The following is a 21643-nucleotide window of genomic DNA, read 5'->3' as shown; positions in this document are numbered from 1 at the left end:
ATTCTCTTTGAAGTAGAGCTTCTTCTTCCCGTCTAATCAAGGTAGCACTTCTTGCTGCTCAAGTAAATGCAGAGCCTTTGACGGACTTTGTCTAGTGATAGCACGTTGTTTAATTTATGTACCAAACCTTCCAGAGAAATATGGGGAGAGAGGAAAAATGCCATGTACAAGCAACCTGGTTTATTCCAAGACTGTGCCCCACCATTTCTTACCCTGTCTCTGCAGAGCTTAAAAAAAAAAAAAATGACTGTTTTTAGGAATACAGAAAATGGTACTAGACCCTGGGGACTCAAAGATGAATGGGGGGCTGGACCGTGCCCTTGCTGGTTCTTATCTCTCCATTCATTCTTCTGCAGGACCAGCATCACTTCTTGAGAAAGGCCCAAGAGCTCATTTTCCCCTGTATGTAAAGCGAAAACCAGACTCTGCTCAAATGACTCTTACCAATCAGTAAGACTATACATTGTAAAGAAAACAGATAGATATGAATTTAAGTAAAACACCTATTTCTGTCAATCTGTACTTATATTTCAACATGGGTTTTAGAGATGGGAAATACATCTTACGAATGCCTTGTAGTTCACATAATAGCATCTACACACACACATACATAGTGTATCTTTCAACATAACTACACATACACACTCCATTAAAAAAGATACTGACAGATTTAGAAAACGTATTGGCCTTGCACTGTTAATCTCAAGAATACATTTTTGCTTAATTTATTTTTGCACTGCACAGTAGCTCTGGCCACCGTGAAGGATCTGTCAGCATTTCCATCATAACTCTATTTGCAGATACTGGAGTACAAGTGCCAAAATACATATTTACAGTTTACAGACAGCGGTGGCTTTGTCTTCCTTTTAAATTGACTTCTTCAATGCATCTTTACAAGGAATATCCAGGGATGGCAGTGCCTACATGATCAAAAGCATCATATAACACAAAAGGGGTCAAAGATATAGACTTCCAGCCCAAGCTTAAACTAAACCATGGGAAGTGACTCCTCAACATTCACTGCAGCTGGAGTTGTATCTACATCAGAGTCCCAAGTGTAGAGCCACAGTCTGAAGCAACATTAGAATATGAGCATGTGCTTGTGTACGGTACATAGCGTTAGAACACAAAATGCTAAAGGTGGGACGCAATGCACATATAGCAAACTACTCCAGAGCCGATCACTTTCCAAGTGAGAAAAATCGAACACAAGCCACCAAACACGAACGCTGACCATTTCCAACACTGGACCTCCAACTTGGTTACCTGGGTAGAGTTAAAACATTTAAGAGCAAAGTCTCTTGTAAACAAATATATTAACTTATTAACATGTGTGGGACTTGAAACGAACAGTATGTGGGATGTTATGCAGGCCCAAACTGTGTTTCTCAAAGGTTAGCTTGGTTTGTACAAGGTAACAGCAGAAACATTTTTTGGTGGGAGAAACATTTTAGGGGAAGAAAACCAATTTTATTGTTTTTCTTTCCACAAAAGGAGGGTGAATAATTATTCGGATCAGAGAGATGTGCTTAGCAATTTCAAAACGTTTAGAGCACTCAGGATTTTTTCTTTTAGAGTTTTTGTACTGTGGTCTTGGGTTTTTATCCTTTTCCCTACTTTCACACAATATGCAAACCTATGTGGACACACTTATTTGTTTACAAAAAGGTATAGGGAGAGGTAGACAGTCTTGTTGCTAACATAACTGCTCTATGCTAACTCACATGGAAGCATCCCCTCTCATACATAATGCTGCTGCAAAACCAGACGCAAGCCCATTTATAAGAGGGGGAAGTTCTATACGTATCTTTCCCCCCGTCAAAGTACTGGAGGAAAATTTAAAGGAAGTTTCTCCTACTCTGGCTGGCTCAAACCATATTCACACCCACCCAATGATTTTATTTGAAACCTATCTATCTAAGGAACTGAACCCTGCCATTTCCCCTTTGTGCTTAAAAAAACCAAAGCCACTGTCAGGATGCACACGTGCCAAATATATTTTCTAGCAGGTTTCAACAGGGTTTATAAACACAGCAGAACTGAGTGGGAATGGTACTTGAAGAGAGTATAACTATTTGAAATTGAAAAGGGGATTTATTATTTCTGCATTTAAAGATTCGATGAGAGTGAGAATACAACGTGCAAAAGATCAACAATGTGACTCTCACTCTATTGAAATTTTGTGGAAAACTCATTTTGCTGCCTCCATGAGGATTAGTGGATGGGTAAGTTTTCTTGAGTTTCGTTATTAATTTACAAACTTCCATTTTGACGATATTCTGAAGACATCTGCTTTATTGCCTAAATTTGAGGTCTAAAGTTTATTACTGCAATAGCTTCCCTTCTCACTGTCCTTTTTTGTTTGGTTGCTTATATTTTACCTAGTTTCCTGGTAAAAGTGGTCAGAAGAACAAGAAAAACCTTCACACTGTCAAATCATTTTGCCACACAACTTAGTTACAAAAATAAAAATGGCCCCAACTACATATATACATTTCTAGTTACACTACACAGATATTTTAGTTAAACCACATCCATTTCTGGCTTATGTGGATTAGCAGTTAGAAATGTTTAAAGATTTCTCAATTTTGCAAACAATTCATGTAAGCATTGCCCTCCCCTTTCATCTGCAAGGTTAAAAACAAAACCAAACACAACTAAAACCACGCCTAAAACCACACACATCAGTCACCTAATGTCCAAAATGACTCCAAAAGTTTCTCTGGAGTTAAACATTGAGAAGGGGACGCACAACAAATGCTTCAAGGACTGTTCATGCCAACCATCAAGAATAGTAATGTTACCGAAAAAGTCCACTTGTCCTTGGGGAGGACGCTTCAGAAGTAATTTACAAGGAGCATGGCTGTATTATAATTTTTTAAAGGAAAAAATAGTGTCTTTGGATAGAAAGAAACAATGTAAAAAAAAATCCCCTTTTTAAAATGCAGAAATAACTTCATTATCAATCTGCATTTACATTACTGCCCAAAAGAATGGGTCTGGAAAGACCATTTTCTGTACAGACACTAGTTAATCTCTGTATGAAAAGACAGCATCTGGCATGGGAATAAACAAGGGAGAGCCTAGAGACTGGTCTATTCGCACACATAGAAGCTTTCTTAAGGCTGATCCAGTGAATGAACCTTTGGATCCAGAAGTATTTCTTCATTTCCCTTCTTTTCAGTTGAGTTCCTAGCAAGAACTTGGAAGATGAGCTGTTCTCACTTGGCACATCTCCATTTATGGAGAGGATGGAATAATGACACCAAAAGGACTTTGGCTTTTTTTTTCTTTTAAAAATAATTTGCTTTCTTTTGCATGCCACAGGACAGATTTCTAGTTTTAAAACAGGGTACATCAAGAACAAAAATAGCCCCCCTCCCCAACCATCTTCATTTTTACCAATACAAGAAATCCTTCTGGAAACATAAGCAAGTGACTAAACAGAATTGAACCACTGAATCTACAAATTAATACATGATCTCTTATGGCAGAATAACCAAGAATTTTCCCCCAAAGAAAGATTTTAATTTTCCAAATATAAAAGAGTCTAAGAGGATCATACGTGAACAAAAATCTCTTATTCCAGGTTTTATGGTAAAGATGGATATAACACACTGGCAGCTGAAAAAAGCTGAAACTCTTACTAATAAATAGATCCAAATTAAGAATTTCTACAACATTTCTTTAGAAAACAGAACCAGAATTTTTTTTTTTAAAACGATGATCCTGTGGAATGCCTTTACTTCCGTATTTACCTAATATATTAGAACAGTAAAACAGACACAAGGATGTTGATGACAGCTCAACAATGCTGGATGCAGGACGTTTACAGGTACACTTGTTTCAAAGTCCTACAGGTTTATTGACTAAGGCTAGACAACAATTCATATGATCCTATTTGGTGCATTTTTCTACCATGGTCCAAGATCATTATATGGATACAGCCAAGGGCTGGGCCCCAACTTTCAGGAGAAAGACCACAAAGAAGAAAAATCAGGGTGGCAATTTGGTCCCCCCCAGTTGATAATATTTGTGTCCTGGAACTGGAAAAACAAAAGGTGGCAAATACAGACTGCAACGAGTAAAAGGACTTGGAAAAGTTAGTGGAGAGTGGCACGGTATACGAGTAAGGTCACTGGGCTTGGGATGGCAAGGGCGCTGCATTGAAAGAGCATCCGTGGGACCAAGTACTTGTGGTGTCATTCCCTCAACGACTTTAGAATATCTGTATGCGATAATAAATAGATCAGTTATGTAATAAGGCAGTGTGTTGAATATGCATTCGTCCTGTGGAATGAACCACCACAGAGAAAGATACATGATACCATACACATTCTTTAAGTTTTCTTGTGTTGTGTTTGATTTGTTTGTTTTCAAGGCTATCCAGGCTAACTCTTCCCGGGGATTTCCTTGGAGAGAAGAGTGGTCCGCTGAGGCTGGTTTGCTTAACCTCTCCTTTATCAAGAGATGATGACTGGCTTTAAAGAAAAATAAAGCTGAAGGTTGTTTGATTTTTATTTTTCCCTTTTGGTTGCATCATTCTGAGTGTTTCCATATAAACAAACCAAAAAAAAAAAAATCACAACCAAAAAAAAAAAAAAAACCCAAAAACAACAGTTTTTGATGCATCCAGTTGTTGTATCCTCAGGATGTTCCAGATGTTTCCAGGTAACTCTGTAGTTTACGGACTGTGGTTTTATCCAGCGAGCAAAGGTCAAAATCAAATGTTGTGTTTGTGATATGAAAGTGTCCAGTTTCTTCTATAAGGTTCACAATCTAGGGGAGTAAAGAAGAGAAAGAATGGGCAATAAGCAATGGATATCACAAGGCAGAGAGAGAGACAGAGAGGTGGAGGGGATCAAATATGGAACCAAGAGACTAATATTCTCCTTTATAGCAAGAGGGTCTTACAGTATTGATGGCACAGAACTATCCCTTAGCCAATTTAGTAAGCCAAAGGAATATTATCCTTTTGAAATTCTCAACGAGAACAGATTACCTATTCTCTTCATTCACATCCTTTAGATGGATTTCTCCTTTCAAGTCATGTTTTACTATAAGTGTGGTTATGGAAGATACAATTTCAAGATTCTTTTAAAAATTAGTTACTGACTCAATGGATAATGACTATACTTACTAGATGTAAGAAAATTCCATCCTAGAAATAACAAGACTCCTTATAAAATAAAGTATACACACACATATAATAATGATCATTTTTCTTTCTGATTATGTTATTGAAAACTCAAAGTACAAAGCCCAAAAAGGGAAGAAGAGAAACCATCTATAACCCTACCCGCTGAAGACCATGGGTGGTTACTGGAAGGGGGCTGGAAGTGTTTTGTTGCTTGATTTGGGTGCTGGTTATAAAAGATGCATTCACTTTGTTAAAATTCACCTAGCTGTACACTTTGTTATACCACAACAAAATGAATAAAAACATCTATTTATTACTTACAGTCATGTTCAGTTTATTCCCTTGGATATTTGAGGTTAATAAGTATTATCTACAAAAAGAAAAAACATTTGTCTCTTCGTGTGGGATAGTCTTCCTTCATTTCTTACTGTGTGGGCTCCAACTGTCAGATATAAGATAAAAATTGTGGCAGAGGTACTCATCTTGCCTTGGCTTTCAAGAAGATACATCTAAGGTTCCAATTTTAAGAATGTTGTTGGTTCCTGGTTTGAGAAAATCTTGTATCATGTTACGTGTCTTGCCATTCTTATTTTACTAATAATTTTATCAGAAACAGACACTGTGCTGAGGTAGCATGGACTTCAGGTAAGTATGTTGTGTGTAAAGTGGGATGGGGGTTAATTTTAGCAAGCTTTGTGGGGGAGAGAAAAAAATAGCATCAGGATGAAAGAAAAAATATTTGCACTGAGAAAAGTGGCAAACTTTTCTACTTATTTTTAGTTGTCTCTGTAACCGCCCTCCTATCACTTGCTTCTTATTTTCTTTAGTTCAATAACCTCAAAAAAGAGAACAATTTTAATTATTTAGGCTATTTATTCAATGGAGTTTTAGATGACCTAATTACAGGTGGAAAATAGCAGAAAGGAAACTTTTGACCCTCTCTTCTTAGGATTAGTTTTCTTTAAAAAATAGTAAATTTGTGAACTATTCCCTATGGGTCAGTGGGTCTCAAAAGAAAATGTGCTCCCCATTCCTGGCATATTTGACTTCCACAGAAGCATAAAAGACATGCTGAACCCCAATCCAATTAATGGCATGGCTCCAGACTGAGCTGTTACTGCCTTACTCAATGTCTGGAACTCTTCTTTATAAATAGAACTATGGGTTTCATAATAAAACACGTTACTCTTACTATGAAATCATGACAGATACAGCAAACTGCCTACTGACTATACTTTTGTCCCCCCCCCCTTTTTTTTAATACTAATAGAAGCTTGATTTTTCTGGAAGTAACCACAAGCCCAGCTAAAACACTTGCCTCCCAAGATGCACTTGCAACATACAGCAGATATTGCTACTTAAAATTTGTCAAAAATCACTGGGATTTCAGGACAATTTTTGAAAAGAATATAGACCATGAGTATGTGTCTTCTGGCCTCTGTCCCCTGTTCCTGTCTGGAATAAAGATGGAAGCCTAACTTCCCCTTGACAGGATGAATGCAAGATGGGAAGGCTGGCAGAGCAGGACAGTAAGGAGTCTATGTCCTCACTGACCTCTTTCTTACTTTAAAGCAGTGGACCCAGGCTTCTAGTGCTAGATCACGCATCAAGAGAATCCTAGAAAGGGTGTTCCCAGGTATCGTTAAAGTACTACATTCACATAAGAACTTGTTGAACTTTGACCTTTGGATAAGTCACAGACACACATCCACATACATGCAGAGATACACACAGCCACGTCCAGGCACGAACTTGTCAAGGCAATCAAATACTTAATTCAGTTGATGCTAAATACATACTAACCATACTTTCCAGCGTAAATTATCTATTTTTGTGATACTGAAATACTATAGTAGAGCCTTTCATTCAATTCTGTATACCTATAAAAATACTATAGGGCTAGTGAAAATGTGTAATCTTCAGGACAGAGAAAAAAATAGGCTTTGAATGTACACAATGAAGGCAAAAAAACAATTATCCCAGAGTGTGACCTCTCTCTCCAACTAACTGGCCAATAGGTAAGTTGCCCAAGCATTCAGAACGGAGTCCCAAATCTCGTGTATCACTTCCGACTCTGCTCACTATCTGAATGGCAATGTACAAAACAGTATAACCTGAGCCCCTGTTTCTTTTTCATCTCCTAAATGGGGATAACTCCACCTGTTCTACCTATTACATAGGTTATGCAGAGGATCAAATAAGATAATAATAGGATAAATAAAGCTTCTTTATAAACTAAATTGCTACAGAGATCAGGGCAACATGATTATGATCAACATACAACTTCTCCTTAATGATCTGGGAGGTAACTGTACAACACATGAACTATCAACCCAGTGCTTTCTCCGCCTCCCCTCATTGACTATTAGCCATTTCATTAGCACTAAAACAAATGAAGCAGGGAAAATGCCAGAAGCTAAAATTCAGAAAAGGCCCACTTGAATTAAAAAAAAATAATAATTACAATAAAAGTTGCAGGGGTAAAGGGAGAATAGAAGATGAAGGAGAGTAGTGACATCACAATGTAGGGGCAAAGTAGAGTCCTATATTTTCCCTTTGAAATGGTAACTCACTCCTTTAGGAAGATAGCTTTCTGTGACTCAGTATAGCTGCTAATTACCAATAAGAAAGCACCAATAAAAATACCTTCTAGAAAAAGCCACTTGATTTGAAAGCAAATAAACCCACTTGCCTGCTAGGAAACTGGGTATCTCACAGGCTGTGGACTGTCTCATAGATTTCCAGTGCTTGGATGACAGGCCTTCCTACCTCTTCCACAAGCAACAACCCCACCCTCACCTGCAGCCACAAACACACAAAGAAATGGAGGGGAATCTGATCAATCTCACTCAATGAGCCTGTAAGAGCTTGTAAGAATACATCAAGTAGATGCTGAGATGGCCTTAAGGTAGTAGTGGTCATAGTGGCACAGTCAAGGTGTTAGGGACGATTTGCCAAAGGGAATGGCATTAATGACTTGAATTATTAGAGCATGTACCCACATTCTCAATTAAGTAAAGACTTCATAAAGAAAAATAAATGTGGGTTCCCTTCCAGGAATCCTGATAGTTAGAACATCAGAAGCATAGCATTAACATGCTTATTCCAATGACACAAGCCACAAAGCCTAAAAACATCCCACTGGTCCCTGAAGGATGCCTCTCTGCCTCACTACAGGAATCGCCTTGTACTGCTGATGTGGTGTGGTTCTACCTTGCTGGTGTCACCCTGCATCATCCTGCAATAATGAATATCTCCCCAAAATAATAATGATGAAAGACAGAGTGATTGTAGATAAGAAGGTAAGAGCACATGACGTGGATGCTTAGTGGAGAAGTAAGAGTATCTCAACTACTTGACTCATTCTTCCAATCCTGGTCATGGTGAAAACATTTGTGATGGATTATTTCCTGCCACATTAGCCTTTTAGGGGGTACAATGCAGGCTGTTTTTTTGTTTTTGTTTTTTCATTTTTTTTTAATTGGAGTTCAATTTGCCAACATATAGACTATCACCCACTGCTCATCCTGTCAAGTGCCCCCCTCAGTGCCTGTCACCCAGTCACCCCAACCCCCTGCCCACCTCCCTTTCCACTACCCCTTGTTTGTTTCCCAGAGTTAGGAGTCTCTCATGTTCTGTTGTTTTTGTTTTTAACAGGGTAAGGTCTACTTGTTAAATCTGTTGCTCTTTCCCCCAACCCTAGTTTTCAATCATAAAAACAGATGCATTATTTTTAGTCTAATTATATTTTAAAAAAATCAGAGTTCTTTCTGCCCAAAAGCAGCCCTCTCACTGAGGGGAAGCAATGAACAAGCTTTGCTTTAACCACTGCTGCCAGCAGTGGATTCAGGTCTGGGAGATACTAGGTCTTCCTGTAGAATCGCCTTGGGTATGGACGGGAATATGCTGCTGTTTATGGTGGGACTGCATATGCCCTACCTTTGGTGAATAGGCAGGCCATCAGGATCCTAGCTATAAGGGATTCTGTAACATGAGGGCAATTTCCCAAGATGGAGGTAATCTTCAGCAGAACATTTCCCAGGGAGGGTTCTCCATGATGTTAGAAGGAATACTCTAATATACCACTCATTTCCCATCTCCACGAAGATCATTTTAAAAGTATAGCAGCTGTTATCTACACTGTGAACCTGTCTTCTAAGAAAGCCCTGGTTTCCCTTAGAACTTTTTCTTCATTCTAAGATGCCAAACCCAGACTCAGAGCTCAACTGCTAGGGAGGTTAGAAGTGCTCCATTTTCCTTTCCAAATCAATGTGGAATGCACAGTTTGAAGAAAAATCAAATTATGAGTCAGTCCAGGGTACTCAGATCTCTGGGTTTGACTGCATCCCCTGTATTGTATTTTTACCTTAAGGAAAAGTGGCTTAAGAACACAGGCTCTCTTGATCTAGTGCTTTCTGCCCATTAAGCTAGATGCTGGGTGCCAGTATTGCATGTCCCCAGAGTAAAACAAAGATATTAACCACTTCTTGTGAGCAAAATAAAACTGTCAGAGCAGAGTTTTTGATAGGATGTGTTTAATAGTAAAAGACCTTGGATGTGCTCCTGGCCTCACCAGAAATCTTGTCACAGGTGCTCAGGCCCGCATGGCAAGAATACATCGACTTTGCGGAATGCATTCCACGAGATGAGCAGCTCTCGAAGTGGAGAATAACATTAGTCCTCAATAGTGCTATGTTTTACAATAGGAATTAATTAAGCAGTAAACCGTGACAGGACATGCATCATGGTATCATAATCACAAGCCTCAGCTGCATTGCAAGGCAAAAGGCCAAAGACTGAGAGCTTTCAACTGGCCTGGGAATGCAATTAGGCTGAAACGCTGTGTGTCCTGGAGCGCCTTGATGCCAGGCTAAAAATTCATAGCCATCACTCTCTCCCTCTACGACACTAAAGTAATCCACTTCTTGAGTAAGCCACCTTCCCTCACGGTTCTTTCAAAGGTCAAATTAAAAGGACAATGTGAAATTGGGAATGCCAATGACACCCCAAGGTAAGAGCCTGCCAATGGCCTACTTCCTGCACTCACTGCCTGAGCCTTCTTTGTGAAGGTGTCTCAACCCTGCCCAAACATCTGTTTCACTCTCCTGTGAGACTATTTGGGCCCAGCTTATGCATTCATAGCTTTATTGGACAATTGCTCCACAGTGGTTCAGAGCTGGAGCTTAAAAAGAGATAGGAAAGGATGGGAATATCAGCTAATAGATTTAGCATCACCATTCAGTCATTTAACCCCACATAATTGGTAAATGGCAAGCTGAACAATTTTCTTTTCTACGAAAGAATGTTGAAGAAAGATACTAGCAGAGGACTAGAATAATTCTTAGGGTGAAGCACTCCAATCTGTTCCCTACTCATATTCACTTAAATGGAAATGCAAGAAATGCAACTCATCCCAGTTAAGAATCATAGGTCTGTAATGTTCAAATCTGAAACTCTAAAAGGGTTTAAAAAAAGAAAAAAAGAAAAGAAAACCTATCCGACAAATCAGGGAACTTGGCAGATTTGAGAACGCATATTTAAAGTTTTCAGCAAAAAATGTACACAGATCAGAATATAAATGTGATCATTAGCCATTAAACATTTAAAAAATAATAATCCACACACAGCTGGGATATATTAAATACTACTTTAAGTCATTTGAAAGTAGTAATAAAACAAAATTCAAACAGTGAACTAATCTACAAACCCACCCTGGAATTTAGAGCGCCACCTTCTCTTTGGTCGTTAAGGAAGTTATTTCTCAGGAGCCACCATTAATTCGGCAAACTGAATAGTACTATAACTATAGAAAAATTAAAAAACGCCCTTATCTTTGCAAAACATCAAACTGTACTAAGAGAAGTTTCCCAACTCCACAAGTATTTTGGAGTTGAGTTCATAATAGATGTATGCTGTATAAGATAAGAGAAATGAGGAAAATATTTCTTTCTCTTAGAAGAGCACTGGCAAAAGGTTACTCCATTGAATCACAAATGTTGACAACACTTGACTGAAATTCTTATCACTGTTTTCTCATGAAACTGGAAGCTTGGCCCCAAAGGCTTTTGCATTCCCGTTCTTCCCTCCCTCGGCTCACAGGACAGTGTGAGCCAGCAGACAAATCCAGGCATCCCACCAGCACCGTCACCTCCACAAATGCCCGGTTTTCCTCTGCTGCAACACCAGGGGAAGGAGCTCATCTATGCCAAGCTCCAGAGCAGACTTCCAGGTAGCCTCAGCAATGAGAACCACCCCCACACCCACCCAAATACTTCTGCAGGTGGCATGAGCCCAGTGTAGGGCTGGTGTGACCTCCAGGTGCTATGACACTACCCTAGGAAGAAGCAGGCCTCGTGGCTTCTGCAAAGGGATGTGCTAAAAAGCATTTCTCACCTGTTGCAGAATGTGTCTCTCTCTCAGTGTCATTAACCTTCTGTGAAGCTCTACCAGTTCATCTAGGTAGGCCTGAAAAAGAAGAGTATCCCCCCCCCCAAAGAAGAAGCATGTTAGGAAGCAATCCAAAAATAACATAATAAATAAACAGGAACATACAAGCAGCAGGTGGAGGCACTCCATCCTATGTCCCTTGCCTATGCTGTGTGGACTCAGTGCCCACGGCTCCTGGAGATCTAGTCTCTCGTAGTTATGGTTACAAAGCCAGCTGTTTCATGAAGGGCAATTCTTGGCACTTACTCTCAACAGATTCAAGGAAGCAGACCCACTCTTTCCCAGTAACCCTCATCTATAGGGAAAAGGGGTACTCAATGGTAAATTGTGAGTCTAAAAATATTAGCACAGTTTACTTTTTTTTTAATTCTTTCATCTCAGAAGATTTTTAACTAAGAGAATAAAAGTCTAAATTTGAACATGGAAGTATAAATACACAACCAATTATCTCAGGACAAATTCTTAAAAAAAATAAAAAAATAAAAAATAAAAAATAAAATAAAAAATAAAGCTTTCCTGGTTATACCTAACATGGCCAGCCAGTAAACAGCAAGTAACAGAAGAGAATATCTTCTGAAAAACCAAGATGACTATCCAAATTAACATCTGGAGCTCCTCTGCAGGGGCAGAAGCACACCTCTCTTCCCATATGCTCAGACTCAGGAATCTTTGTTAACATAACTGTATGGGTTTTCCTAGCGCCTCTGTTTGCAATAAAGGCAAAGGCAAGGTTTGTGAAGCTTTGGTCAGGCCTGCCCTGATTCCGCAAAGCACATTATGACCCTGCCCACAACAGGAGACTAACCTGCAGCAGGTCTTAAAGTCAGATTTCCACTGCATGATACACACTTGGAAGGCCAGTGTGTGATACACACCAGGATCAGGCGTCCCTGCTCATTTATGGCTGAGATTCCTCAATCCTCTACCTTTAATGTGATTTTCTGAACTCCGAAGTCAATGTGCCTGAAACCCTTGGCAATGCGAGCTTCATGGCAAAAGGCAGCCTAAGGGCCCAGAGTAACACTGAAGATATAAGCGAGATTTGGAGAACAAACTACAGAACGCCAAGAAGGTTCACCATTTGGGGGTGTGGGGCACCTCTGATGAAGACAGGGAAGGGGAGCCACCAAGGATGGTCAAAGGAAACACAAGGAGAGGGCAGCCAGTCCATGCTGCAGCAGTCTCGGAAACACCCTGGAAACCTACCTTGTCACATTCACCATTCTTTATTTGCTTATCTGATTTGCTTTGCTTTATTGGACTTTTCACTTCAAGAATCTAGGGATCAAAGAAAACACTGTTAAATTTGATTTCAGGCACTTCGTAGCAAACCGGCCCCCTAAACAAAGGCACTTATGCATGAAATGTCATACAATGATATCAGTTTCCAAACAGCACTTCTCCTCTATACATTTTCTTTCTTCTCTTCTAATCTCACTCTTTCTTGGAAAATAAAGAACTTCTATCTGAAATGCTGAGTCAGGGCAATAGACTTAAAAAAAAAAAAAAAGAAGTTGACGATAAGAAAATTGATCTAAGCTTCCAAGGCTGCTGCTTTTTTTGTGACAACACTCTCACACATATGCACAGCAGCTGAGTTATACTGTATTATATAGTCCCCTCTGGCAAGAATTTTTTCTCATTTATTCTGCTGTTTCAGCATGACAACCAGTGCTCAGCATGCTAGGGATGATAGAGCAAATACTCCAATACCCTTTTTAGTACCTGACTTTCAGATTCTAAAAATTACTCATACCCACTAAGTGGATGCAGCTTTGGAAATGAAGATGGCCATCAGCTACACTGCTCCCAACTTGGGATCCTCCAACTTAAGAAATAAAGAGGCAGGACTATCTTCCATGGTTCAAGAATTTTGTATTTATAGCCATGATAAAAAAAACCAAGGGTCTGTCCTTTCATCTGAACCGATCACAGCTTTGAGTATGAGTAGTAGTTTGCATACTGCTTAGAGGCTTCCATTGGGGAACTAGGTTTCTAATGACTAAGAAGGAAAAACAAATTATTATTTAATAAATACAGTTGGTTTATTAGAGTCCTCAAAATTGAGGATCATAAGGGAAATATTTTTAAATGAGCCTTGTTTAAAATCGCTGAGATCCACTGAATTTATTGATGAGTGTTTACAAATGTATATAAACATAAAAAGCCGAGTAATTTGTCTTTTTCATGATAACCTCATTACCAACTGAGTTATAATCGGAAGCTAATATTAAGGAGGAAAATGCCAAATAAAAGATATATTTAAGAAGTCTCATATTCCTACTGCTCTTCTTTGTCCATTCTCTGGTCTCACACTCACTCACTCATATACACACCATCCTGTTCAGAAGTCTATCATATTCCATAACACAAAAGTGATTTTAAAAGAGCCCACTCTTTGTTTGTTGTGGAGAAAGCCCTAATTGGGCTCAGAAAACTAAGTTCAGGTTTTAGCTCTATTATTTAACATTTTTTGGATCTCAAAAAGAAAAAAAAAAAGAGAGATGAAATATATGAGATGAACAAGATAATGTCCAGATTTCCATTCAGCTATAAAATGTTACACTACCAACAAACATTTTACCTGTTGGTATAGGACCGTGACATTCTGGAGAAGACCAAATACTTCTAAAAGGGTATATTTTCCTTTGAATTTAGAATAATGCATGGGTAAGAAGTGAGCTTCAATAGAGTCTTTCCTGAGAAAGCCTCTATTTCTTCATTTTTAACATTAAGATAACCAGATGACCAATCTGACCAGGCTCGCTCACTTAAAATACAATACTTTGGGCAACACAAGGAAATTACTTAATCACTGGGGCAAGGCAATCATTTTTAACATGTCGCACTGTAAAGGAAACCCAACACTCCCCTACGTTCAGAATTTCCTTCTCTATTGTTGTTGGAAATGAGACCTCAAGGGGAAACTCCGAGCTCAGAGACCTAGGAATAAGTAGGTCAGTAGATGGCACTCCTCGCCAACTCAGACAAGCGGTTGGGCAAAGCAAGACAATCTGCTGAGATTCCAGGCCAGAGAGAAAAACAGCGCCTGTACGCTTGCCTTGTGCATTAGAAAACTAAATTGTATTGCCATCATATCCCACTCTGCACCCCCTTGCCATTCCCCAAGTCACTGCACTCCGGGGGATCAAAGTGACTAAGGATTCTGTATTTGTAAGGCAACTTTGCTAACTAGGTTTAGAGTTCTACCACCACTTCAGAGCAGAAAATAGAACATTCGGGGCACTTAAGTCCCACCCTACACATTCCGTAAGTGCTACAGCACAGAAGGCCAAACTACATTGAAATCCTAGTTTCTTTCTTCTGAAGCTGCAGTGGCAGGAACAAAAGCTCCGGGTGTCAGTGATCCGCCTCAAGTTACTGAGTGGCTGCCCAGAGAGGGCTCAGTTAATCTTCCTTCTTTGATCTCTCCCTGCTCCAAAATAAACAGCTTTGTCAAAACTTCATTCTGGGAGAGCTGAACCATGTTGAAGACAATTGTTTTATTTATGATCATTTCTTATCTTTAAGGAAACGACTCCAGAATTTAAAACTACAGCACCTTGTCTTCCATGAGCTTATTTCAAACCAGTTCAACTGGATAGACTCTTTAATTTCATTCCACATGCCTTGCAGGCTGATAGGTAATTTATGATATTCTGAATATTAACTTGGGTCCAATGGATCACTTCCTCCCCTCAAGGCCTGTAGCCCCCAACCCCTTTCTCCTCATACTTTCGGCCAAAAGGGATCTGGAATTTTGATTTTGTTTGAAACTCAGGTAAGGGAGGTTTGAAGTTTAATAATAATACACACACACACACACACACACACACACACACACACACACACTCCTCTGGTTAAAATGGCACAGCACTCACTATTATTCCCTATTAAGCTTTACTGAAGGCAACAGCTACCCAGATGGCCAAGATGCACCATTTATATCCATGGTCATCCCCTAAAACAGAATTCAGATTAGTTGCACCTCAATCCTTAATCTGAGGATATGGCTTAGAATCAAACATTTAAGATTATTTTTCTGTATCTCTTTGTGAGGACTGACAACTCAATTATTCAGCAGCCTGGATTCTCTACTAATGGGCCTTTCATGTTAATGATCCAGTTGCTCCTAACAATACTCAGGTTAATTACTAGCTTTGTTGACATGTGTCTGCCTCTGTCTGTTCACTGTTTTTCCCAAAGTTAGAAAATGTCTGATTCAATTAGCACTTTCTCTCTTCCCTCGTCCCTGGAATATTTGAGAACGAGTAAGGAAAACTCAGCTTTGCCTCGAAATTTACAAAAATTTCAGAGATCATTATCAATTTGCAGACAGAGAGCAACCAAGGAAACTCCTACGAAGGTCTGTGAAACAGGAAGTCTGTTTTCATTGATTTTATTTGATGTGAAATATCAAATTCTCACACATACAGTCAAATGAATACTGAAAATGCATTCTAGGGTGAAATTCAGGGGGCTTTGATATTTTTAAGAAATTCTTACTCTTTCACTTCACCAGCATGAAGAACCAAGGAAGATTAGCAATTTTTTAAGAAGTCCTAGAACACGGATTTAAAGGGATATAGCAACACACCTGACCCGATGCAGGTAACTTGAGGGGTTAAGAAACCAATACAAAGTTTTAAAAACCTTTTCTTGCTCTCTCAGTTCCAAGACAGCTTCAAGGAGGTAAGTGCTCTTGTGATACTACATGTATTTCCTACCCTAGACTAGCTAAAAGTGAAAGCATATGGACTGTCTTATTATGCTTATAGGTGCATGGAGGAAGTGACATATAACTGAGTATTCCTGACAGATTGATGATTCACATGTGTGAAGCTACATTTGTCGAGTAAACATATGCCAAGAAACCAGTGGTATGCTATTTAATTGGATAAAGTAATTTTTACCCTCAGCACATAGATGATACCATTCATTTTTTTAGTCTTGTTTTGCTAGACAGGCTTAAAAAAAAAAATCCAAAACTTTCCCTGAAGCCAAGATTTGAGCCAAGTCAACTCAGGACTGCCTATCCAGGAAATGTTTAGGGTGGTTTGAAAGGCAACACTGGGGGCTTCATGGAGCTGGTTTATCAGTCTAACCCCTCCATGTGGGAATGAAGCTCAAGGGGCTTAAGAGGGGGACACCTAATGCCCCTAACTCCTGATAGTTACTGCTACTGCCCATGAAGGACCCTGATTCATTCTCATTCTATCACACACACACACACACACACACACACACACACACACACACCACCGGAAGCTCCAAAGGTTTAAATTAAATATGCAAATATATGCAAAGTCCAAATTCTATCCCTTTGCCAGCTTATATACTGAAGCACAGATTTACAAAAGAAACTCAAGTTATCTAGTTAGCCAGCCCAAGTCTCTTCCCAACTGATTGGTGATGATGTGGTTCTGCCCTTAGTCTTTACCTGCCCCAGAAGTGCTTGATGTGTGGTGGTAGGCTGTCATGCCAGAGGGGAGAGTTGGCCGGCCCAGGGCCAAGGGCATGGCTGGCACTGGAGCTGGGGAATGCATGGTGTGCAGGGAAGTAGGGTCAGGAGTAAGAATGTACTAACTCCTCAAACAGCCAGTCTGTAACAGATGATGAGGCTGGGCTTGCATTCACATGTAGGCCACAAAGAAACTGCAGTTGAATAAAAGTGGTGAGGTAGAGAACACTGATATTATTCCTATTCTACAATGAAGGAATAGGAATAAACTTAAGTTGTGGATAAACTTTATAAATGAGGTATTCTAAATGAGGTATTCTAAATTTTAAGAGATCTTATGATTTATACAAAATTTTATTTTATTTTTTTTATACAAAATTTTAAAAGAAAAAAATCTTCTGCTATAAAAAATCATATTTTCTCAGTAAAGCAAAGATAACAAATTCAAGGACAAGGCTGTTTAAAATTGTAGGACATCTGTGAAAGAGAATAATTTCAGAAAAGTGCAGTTCTTTTAAGTTCATAATATTCATAAGGTAACTTGGATTAAGCAATTATTCTAGAGGTCACAGGGAACCTGCCTAAACAAAGAGATAAGAATAGCTTATATAAATGAGTGTATCAACTCAATGCACTATGAGGGTTTTATAATATTCATGATACTTGAAATTATTTTAGTATTTAAAATATCCCAGTCTTAATCATTTGTTTAAGAAAAGCTCTTCATCAAAGCCTCCAAAGTTTTGCCTAGACCTCATCCAAAAACTACATTCTGAATGGACTATTAAATTAATAAGGCTTCTTTCTGCTCGATTTATAATAATGATAATGACCATTATTCGCATTTTATTAACTATTCCTGGGATCCCTGGGTGGCGCAGCGGTTTGGCGCCTGCCTTTGGCCCAGGGCGCGATTCTGGAGACCCCGGATCGAATCCCACGTCGGGCTCCCGGTGCATGGAGCCTGCTTCTCCCTCTGCCTATGTCTCTGCCTCTCTCTCTCTCTCTCTGTGTGTGTGACTATCATAAAATAAATAAAAAAAATTTAAAAAAAAACAAAAAAAAAAACAAAACTATTCCTTACAATTCCAAATGATGACCCTCCTTCCTTGGATGACCACACAGAGGCAGAACACCTACAATAATAAGCATGGCCACAAGCTCTTTACAAATATGGTATTTGTCATCATTCAGAGAACTGGAAGGGCAGGTATTAATATTTCCATTTATGGATGAGGAAACAGAATCAAAAGTTAAAAGTTCATTTCCCACCAGTACATTACTGTAAATTAGTAAAACAAAGAACCAGGCTGAGCACCTGGGTGGCTCAGTCAGTTAAACAAAGGCAGATGCCTTTTGCACAGGTCATGATTCCAGGGTCTTGGGATTGAGTCTCACTCACACTGGGCTCCCCACTCAGAGGAGAGTCTGCTTCTCCCTCTGCTCCTTCCTCCCTGCTCATGCGTGCACGGTCACGGTCCTCTCTCTCTCTCTCTCTCTCTCCCTCTCTCTCTCTCAAATAAATAATTTTTTTTTTAAAAAAAAACAAAGAGTCAGGCTGTAAACTAGCTCCAAAGATTATATTCTTTCTAAATCATTAAATTAGCCTACTTAACTGCTGGAGGGGGAAAAAAACCCACAGAAATCAGGAGCAAATGAGCAACACTTTCTGTGTTAACCCATCCAATGAAACATACTTTTCCTGACAACAGAAGTTCTTTCACCCCAACTACATGTTTATTCTGAAGGTTGTCAATTCCCACGTATTTGATATTGAGAGGGGCTTAGTTTAAATTTAAGGGATGAAAAGTTTTGTGTGTTTTGTAAAAATGATCACACTTAGTTTTGCAGAGTCTCGAAGAGTGCAAACCCAGCAATTTACCTGGTTGTTGTTGGTTTTTAATAAAGGTGGTGGGGGTTCGTGATGTAGGGGCGAAGAAGCTGAACTGCTTTCACTGTCGCTACCGTCACTTAAGCTAACTCTGAAAAGAAACAGAAGTTACATGCATAGGTACAGATAGTTATTGAATTATCTATGGAACTAGGCGCAGACAGAAAGGAATCCAAACACTAACCACTGAAAACTTGTTTCACCTCATGCAACTGCTAACACATCCCAGTGCTTACTCTGTATGGAACTGTGTTAAGTGTTTTACCTGCTATTTCTCATTTAATGACCCTTATTTCAACAGATGAGGAAACAGACTTAGATTGGATCACTCACCTGTGGTCAAGAGGTAAAAGGAATGGTTCTGGGATTCAAACTCAGGCAATGTAACCCACGGCTGGTGCACAGCCACTTTATTGTACTGGCCTCATTTATTCTTTTATCTCCCTGCTCCAACTTCACCTACCTACTATCACAAAGCGTGTTACCCAAGCCAGCCGAAGGTCAGCAAAATTAGACCATTTTTAGGTTACTACCTTCTAGTTTTCGTTCCCCCTGCCTCTCTGCTACAGGTGAACATTCTACCAAAATGGCCAGAATACAGGCTGCGGGAGTAGAAGCAACTATTGAGAATACAAACACCCCTGCATGGCTGCCAGCCCAGGGTGATGTCTGAAGATGGGCTGTGTGAAGCCCAACGTGCTGGACAGACCGACAACAATTATTTCTACAGTGTAATGACTTAAGGCTGTCCCTAGTTTTGACCTAATTGTTGCTGCTACAAGAATTCATTGGAAATATACTTCAGCAACATGAAGAGACAGTGTGTTTGGGATAACTGCTTTAGAAAAACAGAATATCTTTCAACAACCAATGACAACATAAAAATATAACGCCTCCCCTTTTTTTCTTTTCTTTTCAGAACAAAATAAAATTTTCTTTTAGCCAGGGTAGGAGATATTTCTTTATTCTACTCCACTGAATGTGTACCCCTCTTCTGAAATGTCCTTCAGTGTTTGCTCTCTTTAGCTACGCAGTCACCTAATAAAATATTCTTTTCAGAAACAGAAAATGCTTTAGAAATCAGGATAGTTTTTTTTTTTCTCTGAATAGGCAATCACATTCCAGCTCTATAATATATTCAGATAGACAAGATACAAGATAGGAAATGAAAAGGATACACTGGGACATCCTTTTAGCAAAAACTGATGGAACTTGTTTTTCTTAACTAAATTACATTAATGAAGTGTTCTGATGAAGCGCTGCTTCAAAATGCTTCTTGACTGAAGTGGAAGGTTGAGTATTTAAACTGATTAAACAGTTGAGACTTCACAAGTGCAAGGAAGACCAAATGTTACACTGGCGCTGCTGTGCTAACAGCACATGTCAGGTTGGGGGAAAGAAGTGAATCTCCAACATCGTGTGTATCACATCAGATAACTCACAAGCCTGTAGGATCTGACCTGCACTGACTCAGGGGATGGGGCAGCGAGTGGGTGGGCAATAGCCAATCATGGAATATCTAGATTTTCGAAATAACTCTAACTGTAATTTGGCTAAATGCATTTTTCATCAGGTAAGTTTGAGAGCCCACCAGCAGTGAGGATTTTGGTTGTTATAAATATGCTCATTGCCATGTTCTGGTCCATTTTTAGATCCTTCTGCCCTACCAGTTAGTTTCCTTCTTGTCAGATTAAAGAGTTCTAAGGGGAAATGTTATAATACCAAAGCTATAAGGCTCCTTATTTTCTCCTATTCAAGGAAAAAATAGAGATAGGTAAGTTTGGGAGACAAGGTGGAGAAAGAGGTATTAGGTGTGGCTACTGAGTATAGCCACATGGAAGAATCAGTGAGGGATGTGATGGGGCATGTGTACTCAGAGGAGCCCTTCTCAAAGGACACCAAGGAATTACTGATTAGAAACCATACGATCTGTCCAGTTGGGATTAAGATAGTATCCTTCTAAGGAATTTTAGGGCCTTCCACACAGTAACGGATAAAGGGAAAAGATTTAATGTGAGGTATTATAAATGTAATTGGATTTTAAGTTCAAGTAGATTCATATTTTTTCTACTCAAACCCATTAAAGTAAGCATGCCTATTTGTTTTCCTCATGATAAAGAAATAAAACCCTCAAGGCAATTTCAAGTTGACTATTAATTATAAGTGACATGAATTACCATCTTATAATGTGGAATTATGCCTCACAGCATTAAAGCTACTTAAGGAACCTAATTGTCAGCACACTTAAAAGGAATTTATTTGCTGGAAAACACACACAGGTGATCCTAGTTTTAATTAGGTCACACACATAATTCACTGAAGCCAATTATGTATTTCTAACTACAAACAGCAAACATGTCTCCTTAAATTCTGAGGTGATAGCCATGGATCGACACAAACTCTTAAAAAATGAAAACAGAGTTCATTTTAGCAGCCAGTCCTCCCACGTTGGCAGAGCCTTTCAAGAACAAGGACTACTAACAGGATGTTTTCCCTATAGAATTCTTAGAAGCAAAACCTTTTGCTTTCTGAAAAAAGGGACACACAGTTCTCTGCAGAGGTGGAGATAAACATGCCAAGGCGACCCAACTCAAATGACTGTGACCATTTCCCACCACTGTTTTTGGTGTTGCATACTTCGGCCATGGTTCTACCAGTATGTCTGGGGAAAAGGCAGGATTTCATCCCAGGGAGCTGTGTTCCC

The 21643-nt window shown here is 39.3% G+C and overlaps 1 protein-coding gene across 1 annotated transcript in view; it reads right to left on the bottom strand.

Moving 5' to 3' along the window:
- Positions 1-396: 396 nt before the first annotated feature.
- The window catches only part of MLLT3 (MLLT3 super elongation complex subunit), a 279749-nt gene continuing 258502 nt past the window's right edge, over positions 397-21643 (bottom strand). The window contains exons 8-11 of the mRNA XM_055302686.1: positions 18931-19030; positions 12794-12865; positions 11534-11605; positions 397-4779 (exon numbers count right to left, since the gene is read on the bottom strand). Of these exons, the coding sequence (XP_055158661.1) occupies positions 4648-4779; positions 11534-11605; positions 12794-12865; positions 18931-19030 (376 nt within the window). The 3' untranslated portion in view covers positions 397-4647. The remainder of the gene's footprint in view (positions 4780-11533; positions 11606-12793; positions 12866-18930; positions 19031-21643) is intronic.

Source organism: Nyctereutes procyonoides, unplaced genomic scaffold (genome assembly GCF_905146905.1).
Source record: "Nyctereutes procyonoides isolate TBG_1078 unplaced genomic scaffold, NYPRO_anot_genome, whole genome shotgun sequence".
Classification (NCBI taxonomy): Eukaryota; Metazoa; Chordata; class Mammalia; order Carnivora; family Canidae; genus Nyctereutes; species Nyctereutes procyonoides.
This window is presented reverse-complemented; position numbering and strand designations above follow the sequence as displayed.